This window comes from Leuciscus leuciscus, assembly GCF_965113295.1.
Source record: "Leuciscus leuciscus genome assembly, chromosome: 5".
NCBI classification, from domain to species: Eukaryota; Metazoa; Chordata; class Actinopteri; order Cypriniformes; family Leuciscidae; genus Leuciscus; species Leuciscus leuciscus.
The window spans coordinates 16,501,389-16,516,853 of NC_138729.1; the positions used below are offsets into that span (position 1 = coordinate 16,501,389).

General features: G+C 39.8%; 1 protein-coding gene across 4 annotated transcripts in view; it reads left to right on the forward strand.

Moving 5' to 3' along the window:
- The window catches only part of abr (ABR activator of RhoGEF and GTPase), a 330,545-nt gene that overhangs the window by 210,565 nt on the left and 104,515 nt on the right, over positions 1-15,465 (forward strand). For all 4 annotated transcript variants that reach the window (XM_082171387.1, XM_082171388.1, XM_082171389.1 and 1 more), the window contains 4 exons: positions 1,169-1,291; positions 1,474-1,549; positions 5,668-5,772; positions 14,830-14,904. In XM_082171387.1, the coding sequence (XP_082027513.1) occupies positions 1,169-1,291; positions 1,474-1,549; positions 5,668-5,772; positions 14,830-14,904 (379 nt within the window). The remainder of the gene's footprint in view (positions 1-1,168; positions 1,292-1,473; positions 1,550-5,667; positions 5,773-14,829; positions 14,905-15,465) is intronic.

A 15,465-nucleotide genomic window follows, 5' to 3' on the forward strand; every position in this document is an offset into this window, starting at 1 on the left:
GATTCACCTCTTTTTCCTCTCTTTTAAATCGCTAATTCAAAAGTGAAAGTAAAATGCGCATGTTACTTTTGCTTTAGAATTAGCGCCAATTCAGGTGTGGCAATTGCTTGAATGGTGGGTTCATTATCATTCTTAATGAAAAACACAACAACAAAACGGTACAATGAAAAACTTGCTTAAATAGGCGCTTTTATATTTCGCCTCGAAACCAAATCTTCCCCCATCGTCTTGTCAGTCAAGAGGGAGGCAAAATGGGCGAAGTGAGGTAAAATCTGACTGTTTCTGCTGATCTGTGTTGCGACTCTTGTTCGACTAACGCTGAATTGAGCAGACACATTCAGTTTTTAATTGTAGTGTCTGTTCTCTAACCGAATTAAATGATTTTTTTTTAAAAGGTGGGGGCGGTGCCGCGGTGGGCAAGTGATGTAACGGGTAACATTGGCGACACCGACTCGCAGCAAGCCTACTGTGAAGTTTGCTCTAAAGTTCCACAGAGGTCACACCTTTGGAGTTTTGGCTTGGGAGATCCAGCAGTGTATTTTACTGTGGGCATGGGGTACTTTGTATCCCTGTTTGCACCAAACCCATTTGGTGGGTTTGCTTCCAAAAAGCTATTTTTTTGTTTGTTTCATCTGACCATAGAATCCGGTGCCTTTTGAAGTTCCAATCATGTCTGACAAACAAATATTCTGGAGTTTGTTTTTGGATGAGTGAGAATGAATTTTCTTGAAACCCTCCCAAACAACATGTGGTGATGTGGGTTTTTTGTTTTGTTTTTGTTTTTTTGTTTGTTTTTTGTTTCAACTCCTGTGAAACAAGAAGTCATTGCTATACAATTTCATGTTCCAGGTCACTCTGGTGTGCTTAAAAAAAAGTAGTAGTAAATATTAATGGAAATATACTTCAGAGTTATTTTACTCATAAAAAATTGTGGCCAATGTGTTTTGGGGAAAAATAATGTGATTTATCCCCCACTTTCAATTCTTTTACTTTAATGAAAGGTTAGATTTTTGCACAAAAAAAAAAAAGAAAGATCAAAGGGATAAACAATGCAGATTTAGTTTTACAGCCATCTTTGACCATATTTACCAGGGGTGCCAATAATTCTGACCACAACTGTAAGCGCATGTTTAATGTACTAATATCAGATTGATTTGTGTGTGAACAGAAAGCACAGAAAGGTCAGAGTCGTAACGTGGATCGTCTAAGGAAGAAGATGAATGAGCAGGAGTCGTGTCTGCTGATACACTCCCCCACCATCCCATTCCGCATCCACAACAAACACGGCAAGGTACCGCATCGCACAACCATTTGATTTACAACACTGTTATTTGTGAAAAGATATATTTTTAACACTTGTTACACATGACACATACATGTTTTCTGTTTAAATGTTGTTCTGCTTCTGTTGTTTATAGCTTTCCAATAGGGGGAGCCATTGTTATTCTACTCACTGTCTTTTTCTCTCTCCAGAGCTACCTGTTCCTGCTGTCCTCAGATTATGAGAGGTCAGAATGGAGGGAAAGCATTCAGAAACTGATGAAGAAAGGTAAGAAAATTTGTTATTTTAAAAGAACAGATTAATTCTCCCTTACAATATCAAATCATCATTAAAAAATTACACAATCCATAATTTCTGTATTAGTCTCGCTGTCACTCCAATAATGCTCTCTAAGGTTTAAAACTATTTAAAACTAATAGGTCCACTATAGGGCCTTAGCAAAAATAGCAAGAAGGCAGCAAGATTATTTATTTATAATTATTTACAATAGGTTATAATAAAAATGTATAACTTAAAATTAAATGCAGTGGTGAGATCTCACTTACAATGAGTTTATTTTAGATCCTGTTCCTGCAATCCTCCATTTTTCTGTGTTCACAAAGTGTTCACAAAGCTGTTTACTTTTTTAATAATTATTCTTTTTTTAACACCAGAAAGACCAGTTGCATATAGTAATCTTTTTTGTATGTTTTTTTTTTTTTTCATTAAGAGCCACAAAACATATGTTTCATTTTATGTTTAAATTATTTACCAAAAGTCAATCATTTTCGTCTTTGTCATCCAAGATGTAAGTAATGTGTTGGACATTAGGGGGATTTGGAGTCATAATGATTCTTGAAAATGATCCTGAAAATGTCCTACTTTTCTGTGGACATCCTGAACGTTCAACAATGCATGTGAAGCAGTGCTATTTTAGTATTATTTATATACTAATATAGTTTTTAATCATTTATTTATATATTATTATTATTTATATGTTTAGTTTTAATTTTTATTTTGTTTTAGGAATGTTATGTGCTTGTCATTTTTCGTTTTACTTTATTTCCATTTAGTAATTTTAGTCAGGGATGTGATTTTTCCGGATTTTCCGACCTGAAAATGTGACCTACGTGAATCATGCAGATCTGTATAAAAAAATGGGGGGATGGGGGGGGAGCTTTTACCAGCTGTTACCAGCTGTCACCATGGTAACCCGGGACGGAACCACAATCGCCGTCCCTGCGCAACAGGGCCACACCGGGCGGCACGTCACCATGGTTACAGATGGCAAAGAGATGCATTTTTCCTTCCTTTCCAAGTATCAACAAGGACGTATTTGCGTTCAGCTTGTTCACCTGCTCAATTTCACTGCTGCGCAGTGTGTAACAAAGGTCACTCTCGCGCTACAGTGGTATCGTGACAAGAACATCGCCGGATCGGATGATCTGGTTAACGTTATGTATTATTGCTTGTGTTGTGTCTATATATAACCTGTAAGTTACTAATTTGACTTTGTTGTCGATTGATTAGATGATCGATTTTGATTGATTTTCCACTATGCCAGGATGTTTAAGCTGCATTAACATTAACTTACTTGTATTTGCTAGCTATATTATAATAAGATAGCTAAGTTACTACTAGCCACCCTTCAGGGATGCAAACAGCGTGCTTTTCGGCGCCTCCCGCCTTTTTCAAGTCAGTTTGGGAGACAAATTCATCTGAAGCCTATTTCATAGCTTAATGTGAGGGACAGAAGTCTATTTACATCATTAAAGTTTACGAAAACTCGTTTTCCCTCCTCTGCGGTTGTCAATCATTCTCGAGACAGAGCGTATTTAGGCCACGCCCACACCCAGGGGGAAAACAATCCAACCGTCTCAATTGACTTTGCATTGCGAGAGGCTGCCTCCTTGTCATTTCTTGCTTCTAACAAAAGACAGACAAATGCCTAAAAGCTGCTGTGTGACAAGGTGTACAGCAAACAAGCTAAAAAAAAAAACAGAAATACGTTTTTATTAGCTCTCGACCTCAAAAAACGAGTGTTTAGTACATAAAAGTGGATACAGGCAGTTGAGACAGAGCGTCACGTGTCTCATTACTCTGAGAACTAACCATAGACTGTAAAAAATATGGACAAAGCGTCTGTGACGTCACCCATAGACTTTCTGAAGAACGGGTTTGAAGCCGTTTATGGGGGGTATGGGCGGCGCCATCTTGGAAAATCTTGGGAAATCCTAACCCCGCCCACCTGCTACTCCGGTTATCTCTGTGTATATTTTAGGCAACGAAATATGTTATAAAACACCATACTAACTCTTTTCGTTTTCATTTAAAGAAATCTTAAACATTATAGCCACACAAATGTGGTTCAGGCAACGCATATTGATTATATTCAACTGCACATAACGTTTGCCTATTTATGAAAAATATAATATAAAAATATTAAACATTTTATGGTCCAGGCAATATGTGCATTTGTACTAAACAATAGATTTTGCAGTAAACAACATTACAGATCATCTTCGTTGTATTAAAATGACAAAACTCAACCCAGTCTCTTTTTGTTAAATTTCAGTTTTATCAATATTAGCCATTATAAAAGTATAAGTAAAAGGTATAAGAAGCTATACAAATAAAGCAAACAATTCAGTCAAACATACAAAGTCAGCGCTCTAGTCTAACCATACATCGGTAAAGTTAAATAGCTTATAAAACTATGAAACTTCCCCTCAGCCAAAACGATTGCCCAGGGAAAAAATTATAGATTCACGAGACCAAAAATCGCCCATTAGATATACACAAGACGAATTATATCTCATGTTTAACCACTACAGAGACGCCAGAGTCCGCGGCATTGGCGGCAAACCTCAGAACGACTAGCCGAGGAAAGGCTGCTCCAGGCGGGTACATGAACGCCGAGCGCCCGGTCATCGCTGGATCAACTGGATAACATTTTCATAAATCTTTAAATAAACCACAGATTTGAGCTTTAAACAACTACATTCTCGCCTGAAAAACTCTTAAAACTACATTTCATGATACAGAAACAGTAGTACACCTTGTCACATAGCAGCTTTTAGGCATTATTCTGTATTTTGTTAGAAGCAAGAAATGACAAGGAGGCAGCCTCTCGCAATGTGAAGTCAATGGAGACAGTTGGTTTGTTTTCCCCCTTGGTGGGCGTGGTCTTCAGATTATGACGCGTTGCGCTCTGTCTCGATTCAGTATTCAAACAGCGCGCGCGCCTCTTCCGGTTACAGCAGCGTACATGCACGGTAAAACTCTCTCCAATATGATATTCACATTATAATGCTTGATCTGTAGAGAAAAGGCTGTGGATTTGCATAAAATGACTTTATTTTGTTGGAGTTTGTTGCTGTTTTTAAACGACTCGCTACCGTGTGCCTGTTAGATCACACATCACAAGGACTAAGAATCGGCATCAAACGCACAGTAACTGGAATTTAAAACTGTGAATAAACAAATGATCAATAAACTGTTGGACAGATAGACACTAGGATTTGTGCGCTCGACATTTCTTCGCTTTGTGCCGTGAACTTTTAAATGCGCATTGCGCATACGCGCTTTGTGTGCTCTGTTTTGAAGCGTTTCATATTTTCATGGTTTTGCGCACCGAAAGATTATTAAAAGCCTATATTTTTGTATACCTAGCCTGCACAATACATTTAAAATAAGCATAATTTAATTGTATGTTATTTCTGTGTAGTGTAGTGTAGGCTATATAAAGAGAGAGGTGGTGATGGAGCAGTGGACAAGACACTTGCTTTTGATTACCACTGTTACACATCCACCAAATAAGTTGTTATGTGTCATACTCATGACATAATAAGTTGGATGTTGCACATTAAGCAGTTTAAGTTTGGTTTAAAAAAAAAAGTTAAAAGGTATATTTTATTTTTTAAATTCAAATAAGTTGTTGTCATGTGTCATAAAAAGTTGGATGTTGCACATTTAGCAGTATAGGTTTGGTAAAAAGATATTATTTTTTAAAATTCAAATAAGTTATTGTCATTGTTGTTATAATTATTATTACTACTATCATTATAGAATGGTGTTGATGGCGCAGTCAGTGGATTAGACACTTGGCTTTGATTTCCACTGCGACACATCCACCAAATAAGTTGTCATTTGTCATACTGTACAAAAAAAGTTGCATGTTGCACATCTAGCTATAAAATAAATAAAAAATTATTTTTTTGTTCAAATAAGTTGTTATGGGTCCTGCTTTACTATCCATATAGATCCGCCACCAGTTTGATCGGCGTGTGGGGGGGGTCTCAGTATATTTTCCTGCTTTTTTGTCCTTAGCCAATCACATGCCTGTTTAGTGCTTTAACTGTAGAGCTCTTAACTTTAGAGTTCACTGTGTGTATGTGTGTTTTTAGACCTGCAGGCATGTGTGTTGAGTTCAGTAGAGCTGCAAGTGTTAACCGGCTCCTGCTTCAAACTCAGAACTGTCCACAACATTCCCGTCACCAGCACCAAAGATGGTAAGTGACACATATTTTCACGTTTTTTTCTCTGCTCTCTGATATAGTTATTTCTAGAGGGGTCAAATGTAAATGTTGTCTGAATCTGGGGAGACTAGGGTAAAATATGTCAGTGAAATCAATTTCAGTTTATATCAGATGTCCTGAGATACATTTAGTTTAGTTAGTATTAGTTTTTCATACATCTCATTTGTCTTTGACTTGAGGAGAACTTCAGTACAAAGCTTATTCTCCATTCCAGTGTTTCTTTCCCTTTTGTTTCCAGTTGAATGCCTTCAGCTCTCATCCCAATAGTTTTTATTTATACTCACTTTAAATCACCATTATCACTCACCATTTTCTTCATTCCTCTCTTTCTCTTTCCATCACAGTGCAAAAGTCCAAATGGGATTTTCAGAAATCTAGGTTACAGTTTGGTTCTACTCCACTGATAACCTGTGCAATGTAGATGCTGCTACATTGGCTGGGCAGGGCAGAGTTTCTGAACTTGGTTGTTTGTATTTGTGTGGACTTTTTTTCGATTTGGATGACATTAAATCCATCTGCCATATCAGGCATTTGAGATTTGCTATATAGTATATATTGCCTTATTTGAGTGTATTGTCTATATGCGAATAAAGTTGGAAATAATAAATCCAACTTTATATATAGAGCTGTATTATAATACAGTTTAAATTTTTGTGACGATATAAACAATCATGCACCCAAGATTTGATATATATATCAGGGCCTGAATTTCATTTTGGAAAATGGGGGGGAAATCCCCCCTTAGGTGATTCTTATGGGGGGGGATTTTTAATTTGAGGGGGGAGTCAATGTAATAATAAAAAAAATATATATTTTTTTATTATTACATTTATCTCGCCTAAATGTATGCTCACTCATTGCATTTTTACAATGGGGTAATTTTGTTCTTAAGAATTTACACAACTCAAGGAAGCTTGATTTTAATCTTTGAATTAAATTGAAAAAAGTAGCACAAATAAATACAATAGAATAAAGATACAAATAAAGAGAAATAAAGAGAAAAGTTTTTGCTTAGGTCTAACACTAGTATTCAGAAATACTACAGAGACTGAATAAAGTAATCAAATGTAAAATAACACTGGGTAGTATTTTAGTCCTGACTAAATTAAATACATAGGCTATTAATCCTGATTCCTTAAAATGAAAGCTATGTTTTGTTGTTTTTTGGCAACCAAATTAATGACAGACACATATGGCTGCTGTCACTGTAAGAGCTAGTGCAAGGATCCTGTGTTCATTATATGGTCACGTGTGATTTATGCTTATTTAAGACATAACCAATAAGACAGAGAAGTTTTGCAAGCAAAAGATCGGGACGCAAGAGAGGACGCTGGCGTGAATGTCGCCGCTTCTCACGTCCACGTTCCCCGTTTATAAATTCGCTGATTTAATCCTGTGTTTCTGCAACCGTCAGTTACCTTGTTAACAAGTTGCCTCTATTTAATCTGTTGGCTCCGCAAGTAGCCATCAACTTCAACTTTACTGTGCGATTAGCAGCTAGTCTCCATCAACGTTACCTGGACCATCTCAGCTGACTACTACTACTGGACAAACTGTGGTCTTACCTTTGGACAGGCTACACCGGCTTCACCTCCAGTCCATCTCCGTCGTTACTGCTGACTCTACCTGGAGCGCAGCTTGCGGCTCTGCTAACGTCACTTAGCCAAGCTGGGCGCGCTCCTGGCATGGCTTTCCTTAAATACTCCACAACGGAACTGAAGAAACTCTACTCCTTCATCTCCCCGAGTTGTCTGGATGTCATAAAGTTTCTCCATATTCTGCGTCGTCCTCGTTATGTGCACAGGGCCACCCGACATAAGTTTGTCCACTCGAGTACAACTCCAGCTGTGTCGGGTGTTCGGTGCCACACTTCCGTGTTGCGACGTCATCAGAGCAATCGTCACGCAGAGCTAATCAACCTGTGTCCTCTGGCCTCTGTTGACTCGACTGCTCCCCCTGTTGCTACTTTCAACAACCAGATTGCAACTTTCATGCTCCTGAACACCCGTTCACTGAATAATAAGGCTGGATTAATACACGACATTATCATTGATAAGAAATTGGAGTTCATGTGCCTGACAGAGACATGGCAAGCTCAGCAGGATTTCCTATCACTCAACCATGCCACACCCCCAGGCTATGTTTACATCCAAAAGCCTCGCTGTCAGGGCCGTGGTGGTGGGTTGGCTGTTATTCACCGCTCTGACATCCTTGTTAAGGAGCTCCCCACAAACTCAGCAACTTTTGAATATATTCATTTTGTGTTGGCTGGGGCTGCACAGCTCCAGGTAGTCCTTGTCTACCGCCCTCCAAAAGCTTCCAACACTTTCCTCTCTGAGTTTTCTGAGTTACTCACAGCTGTCTGCCCCATGTCCCCGTCCACCACCATTATGGGAGATTTTAACATCCATGTGGACTCTAGCAGTTGCCCTTTTGCTGCTGAGTTCCTGTCTCTCCTGGACTGTTTCAATGTGTCACAGCATGTGCAGGGTCCCACACATGTCAAAGGGCATACCTTGGACCTGGTGTGTACCTTTGGCTTAACCCCTGTTCACCTCGAGTGCCTTGACCTCGCTGTGTCGGACCACCATGCCGTCCAGTTCTCTGTACCGATGCCACAACCTAAGCACCGTGCTAAACGAACAATCACATTCAGGAACATCAGGCGCGTGTCCATACCCACGCTGTCAAACATGCTTGCAACACACCTTGCCTCGCATCCTACCTGCCATACTGCAGATGGCCTTGTGGAGCACTACAATACCGCCCTCTCTCTGAGCCTGGATGCAGTAGCCCCTCTGAAGACCCGGTCCATCTCCTTCACCCAGCCAGCTCCTTGGTTCACCCCTGAGCTCCGCCTCATGAAAGCGGCTGGGCGGCGGCTTGAAAGACTGCACAAAAAATCTGGCCTTGTTGTCCATCACGAGATCTTCAAAGACCATGTCAGGGACTACAAAAAAGCTCTCTCTCAGGCAAAAACATCATACTACTCCACTCTCATCAATAATCAACAGAACCATCCCAAGCGTCTCTTCTCAACGATTAACCGTCTTCTCCGCCCCCCAGATGCCCCCCAACCCTCTGATGCTGCTGAACTCTGCTCAGAATTCAGCAGGTTTTTTCAGGAAAAGGTGGACACCATTTATCAGCAGCTTCACCAGACAGGAATTCCGTCCATTCCTGCCCATCAACCGCTGGACTTAAACTCAACTGCCTCAGTCCACCCACCACAGTGCTCTCTCTCCTCCTTTGCCGCCCTGGAACACAACCAAGTCATGGACCTGGTGTCTAAAGCTAAGTCCACCTTCTGCAAGCTGGACCCCATGCCTACTACCTTGGTAAAGGCATGTTTGCCTACTCTGTGCCCTGCCATGGCTAGTATCATCAACATCTCGCTGGTACTAGGGGTGGTCCCCACCAGCTTCAAAACTGCTGTGGTGATCCCCACACTGAAAAAGCCTGGCTTGGACCCGGATGATCCCAGCAACCACCGCCCTATATCCAACCTTCCCTTCCTCAGTAAAATTCTGGAAAGAGCTGTGGCGGTTCAGCTACAGCAACACATGTCCCACCATGAGCTTTGTGAACCCTTCCAATCTGGCTTCAGACCCCACCATAGCACCGAGACCGCCCTCATCAAAATCATGAATGACCTCCTTACAGCTGCCGATAATGGCCTCATCAGTCTCCTCATCCTCCTGGACCTCTCTGCGGCTTTTGATACTGTCTCCCACGCCATCCTCCTCAACCGCCTTCATGAATACTTAGGACTCACTGACTCTGCTCTTTCCTGGTTTCAGTCTTACCTCTCCGGTAGGAAACAATACATCACCATCAAAGACTCAAACTCAACCCCTGCTCCAGTCAATCATGGTGTGCCCCAGGGATCGGTACTTGGCCCCCTTCTGTTCACCATTTACATGCTCCCCCTTGGTCAAATCATTCGTCACCATGGACTCAGTTTCCACTGCTATGCTGACGATACACAGCTCTACATAAGCACCAAACCCTCGGCTCAGCTTCCTCCCATATCCCTTGTCGACTGCCTGCATAAAATAAAAACTTGGATGACTGCCAACCTACTCAAACTTAATAATAAGAAGACGGAGCTCTTGGTGGTGGCCCCCCCATCACTGGCTAAGAAGGTTGGTGATCTTTTCCTGGTTGTGGATGGCTATACCATCAGGCCATCCCCAGAGGTACGCAACCTTGGTGTCATCCTGGACCCCATACTCTCACTCCAGGCCCATATCATAACCACCACCAAGTCGGCGTTCTTTCACCTCAAAAACATCTCCAGACTCCGGCCATCACTCTCTGACTCTGTGACTGAAACACTCATCCATGCCTTCATCACATCCCGCTTGGACTACTGCAATGGTGTACTGTATGGACTGCCCAGTAAGACCCTGGATAGACTGCAGTATGTCCAAAACTCAGCTGCCAGGGTCCTGACACGATCGAAGCCATGGCAGCACATCACCCCTACACTCAAGAAGCTTCACTGGCTCCCTGTCAAATCCCGCATTTCATACAAAATTCTGCTCCTAACCTACAAATCACTCCATGGACTTGCACCCCAGTACCTCGCAGATCTCCTCCACCGTTGCTCACAGCCAAGGTCCCTGCGATCCTCTGACAAGGACCAGCTTGCCACTCCTCGCACCAGGCTACGGACCTTTGGTGATAGAGCATTCTGTGTTTCTGCCCCCACCCTCTGGAACAAACTACCTCTCCACATACGTCATGCCCCCACACTGTTGTCCTTCAAAAAGCACCTCAAGGCATACTTGTTCACAGAGGCCTTTGGTCTCTAACTTCCCCCCCCAACCAGTTCCCACCCCTTGTAAAGCGGCCTTGGGTTTCTTGAAAGGCGCTATAAAAGTCAAAGTTATTATTATTATTATTGTAACCGACTGTGTTTAGAGGATACTCACCGAGACCGAAATTGACATAATTTTCACATGTTTTTGACTGTTAAAGCGATATAATCCACGAAAAATAACTTTTGTTACCCACAAGCTGTTTGTGAGGTGACTTTACTCTATGTATGTGTGCAGAGAGAAAAAAACATCTCTCAGACAGCGCGCAAGTACCGAATAGTTTAAAATCACGTGAATGTTTACACTGGTAAGACTTAAAAAGACATGCAAATGGTCGGATTCTGCAAGTGACAATTCCGTCTATCCCGACTCCCGAAACGCGAGTGTATTATCGCCGCCTGCAGCGCTTAACGATTGCCTTGTGCAACACATTTTGAGAGACGAGGGATAGAAGACGCAGCACCGCTGAATCACTCACGCTGTTTGAGAAATTGCGTCTCGCAGACAGTTTTAAAATGACTGATTTGATTTTATAATCTGTGTGGATTCATTTACTAATACAACCTACATGCTTAAGTGAATCAATGTTTGCGGGAATTTCCCGCATTATAAATGGGAGACCTGCGGGAATGATTAAAATTATGCTCAATACCCGCAATCCCGCGCCGAAATTCGAGCCCTGTATATATATTGCTTAATGTGAATATACTGTATATGCAGGTAAAGTAATATATATCCAGCTTTTAATATAATGCTGGGCGAAAAGTAAGGGATAATGTACATCCAGCCGGTTGTTACTGCAGAATAAACCCCGACAGGGTGATCAGGGCTATCAGGTCTTATGTCACACTAAAGGGATTTATTTTATTCTGCGATAACAACTGGCTGGATGTACATTATCCCACTTATTACATGGCTACTTGCCACACACTGTAAGTAAATAATTAGACACGGAGTATTGACTTGAGTTGAAATATTTTATTAGGGCTTTTTAACGCAAAGCTTCCGCGAAGAAAGCAGTTGCTAGCAAGCGGCAAGTTCAAACTAGATGGAGATTTAAGGGATATGGTACAGTCATACCCCTTATCACATGATATTTCACCTCATAAATAATTATGTGGATGAGAGATATTGATTTGAAAATCTTATCTTTCTTATCTTATAATCCATTATATATATATATGTATGTATGTATGTATGTATGTATGTATGTATGTATGTATCTATAATAACTATTTAACTTGAAGAACATCTACAGAAGCACAAACCACTGTGGATTTAAAGCTAAAATGAATGTGTTTACTGTATGTGTGACACAGAAAGACCCCCTCTGATCATCCCCTGAACCCCACAACATCCCTCCTGCTACGAAATTTAAGATGCAGGGAATGAGGTGAAATGAGGAGCATCTGGTGAAGGAATGTAAACCCTGCCACATACACACCCCCATGAACCCCATATACACTCAAAAATACTCTCATTCCTCTGGATACCAGTAGTTTGAGCTGACAAATCAGGATTGTAAGAAGTGTTTGTCTTCATTATGAAAGGAACGGTGACACTGTGAGCCCTTAAAAGGAGGGAACAGTAATCAAATGATGGCTGGCTGCTGTTCAGTGCTTGAGCTTAGAACAGAAAAAGTCCTAGTTATTGCTTTGATGCATCAAAAAAGGACTGGTTAAATGTGGGTTCATGAAACACTATGTTTCGGGATGCTTGTTGTGAATTTAAATTAATTGAGGATGTGAGATACCAACACTAAAATTAATAATTATGAGGCCTTTAAGATCTCTTTATGTTTTTAAACATTTGTTGCTTTTTACTCCAGGTTTGGCAAAATTCTGAATTTAAGAATTGACTCTTAAGTCATGAGTTCAATTTGTACTGAATTGGCTACAACACACGTTGAATTTGAATTGTAATTAAAGGAAGTAGAATTGATTGCATAAAAGTTCAGTAGTGAATACATTATAGGCTAAAGCCTAAAACTTTCAAACTTTGAGCAATAGTTTAAGCTATAAAAATTCGTCTTGACAAACTTTTCTTTTATTGCCTTAAACTTTCTAAAAATTTCAGTTCATTTTAATTTAATTTAATTTCATTAAATAATTTAATAAATATTATGATTAGAATTGCATTTCTACATCCTGTTTGCTCTATTACCTATATTACATTTATAGGTTCAATAATTGACTTGGAATTTAAAACTAAATTAAAATTCAAGAAACCAAGTGGTGCACAACTATGTTTTACTGTAAAGGCCACTTCACATTGCACAGATAGACGGCAACCAACACAGATTACAGTATGACACTTTTCAGACATTCCACAACCCGGCAAATGCTGATCGAACACGTTCAATCGGTGAAATCAAGCATCGACTAACGTCAACAGATGGTAACACACTAATCTGACAAAACCAGATACAGTGTCTGTTGTTATTGGTACAGTCATACCCCTTATTACCTGATATTTCACCTCATAAATAATTATGTGGATGAGAGATATTGATTTGAGATTAAACTTTTTTTTTAAATCTTACCTGTTTCTTATCTTATAATCCATTACAATACTTGCTTTTAAAACACACTTTTTGTGTGAAATCATATTTATTTTGTCCATCAAAAGTGTGGACAAAATAAATTTCACTATTTCTAATTTCATACTCAATTTCTAATGCAGTGCAGCAAATATAGACTCAGTGCCAAAACCCCCTTCACTGCTTCTCACGCGACGCTCCTGCTTGGCGCTCACTTGCTGCTCAGTTTGCCCAGTGTGAATGCACTCATTGGTTAACATGCACGGCATGCCGAAAGAAATTTGCGCCGCTCACGCGTGTGGCCGTAAAGATGACTAAAAAAACATTGATCAACAACATAGAGCACATCAAATGGTAAATGTGAATTTCAAACATTCTTGCTTAACATGCAAGAACAAAACTGTCTTTACACGCTGTAAAGTTGACTCGTCTTTAAAGGTAGATGAGGGGTTTGTGTAGGAAAGGTGTTTCAAAACAGCATTTTTTTGCAATGATGTAGTGATACTATTGGAGCAGAGATGATTTAACTTTTTCTTTAAGGTGAGTCTGAGTTTAATCAAACTGAATGATGAGATTACATTTGATTCTTACTTTTGGACTGGATTATGATCTCATGTCCACAAACACCATCAGGTCCATGATTGTTTACACTCTCTTGTGTTGTTCTGATGAGGCGGTGTAGGTTCAAAGAGCTCTGATACTTCACTTCCTGCTAAATAAACGTAGAGAAAGAGAGACTGCAACTTGAGCACTGCCACCCACTGCTTCTAATATTGATACAATATGACACTCTGTGTGTGTGAGAGAGATTCGGTCAAGGCCACCCTGAAGTGGTCACTGGTTCTGTGATCCTGGAGACCCCTCACGTGTAGCAGGTTTCCTCTCAGGACAAGAGCCTTTAAGTCCATAAGAATTCTCACATTTTCTGGGGCTTATCATAAATATTGTTTTCATTAATCATGTTTTTTTTATTTTTTTTATCCAGTTCACATGATGTTAAACTCTTTTGGAATGGATATCCAAACTCACGGTTTTAGTTAAGGCAGCTGTAGACTCTCAGTTATGTGACACTGTTTTCATTTTCTCTGACATCTGCATTCTTTCCACCAGCACTAATTTGCAGAGTTCTTCATCAATGTTTCCAGTGCAGACCAGCAGACCAGCCTAAGTCAGGGGGCTGTGACTCTTGACTTGATCTGATCTGTATGTAATAGATCTTGCAACTAGTGCATGACATCACAATTATAAAAGCACTGCCCTTCGAAACTTTTAGTCAGTCATATTTCTAGTCAATCTGACTTTACATTACTGACTGATTGGCTTTTTCAGTACTGATAACAATGCTTGTCAGATAGCCTGATATTTACTATCACTAGTCCAGCAGAGAAATGGATCACACAGACAGAAGATATACTATTAGAATAGAACTGTTAAAATTATAACAGACATAAACTCAATTACCAGCTGCTCACATTCTTACTGATGAGCACAGAGAGGGAAACAGAGATTACTAGATACTAGTGCTTTGGGATACACCAGGTGTCGTCTTTCCCTTTGAGAACTGTTGTTCAAAGATGACTAAAGCAAAGAGTTGCACACTTCATAAATTCCCTCTCATTTCCCTCTCAGACACACATACTCTTACTGAGTGTTTCTTGTTTCTTCCAGACGAAGAATCTCCTGGTCTATATGGCTTCCTGCATGTGATCGTCCATAAAGCCATGGGCTTGAAAGAATCTGCCAGTAAGTTAAAGTGTCTTATCCATTTTACATGCCATTAGCAGACTGTGTGTTTTGCTTTTTTCTATTGTGTTGTTTTGTAGAATGTAAGACTAGAACAAACATTTATCCTGCCTAATAGCTCAATAATGTCAATTTCAGTTTCTTATAAAAATAAATTAAAAAAACCTACATTTTACATTTACATTTATGCATTTGGCAGACGCTTTTATCCAAAGCGACTTACATTGTGTTATCCTATACATTTATACATAGGTATAACCTACCTTAGATGTTTTAAAGGAAAATACTGTAGTTCATTTTAATAATAGTTCATTTTAATAGTTAATAAAATAAGAGTATAGTTAACAGCTTTATAAATCAGCATATGTATTATTTTTATTATGAGCATATGTATTATTTTTATTATGCAGAGAACAAGTAATTAGCTGTAGACTGTAACGAGGTATGTTGTGATGGAAAGGAGGAGGCGGGAACCGGCGAACATTTAAACATATTTAATGATAAAAATAAAAATAAAACAAATACAAAACGAAAGTAAAAGACAGCAGCCCCTCACGGACG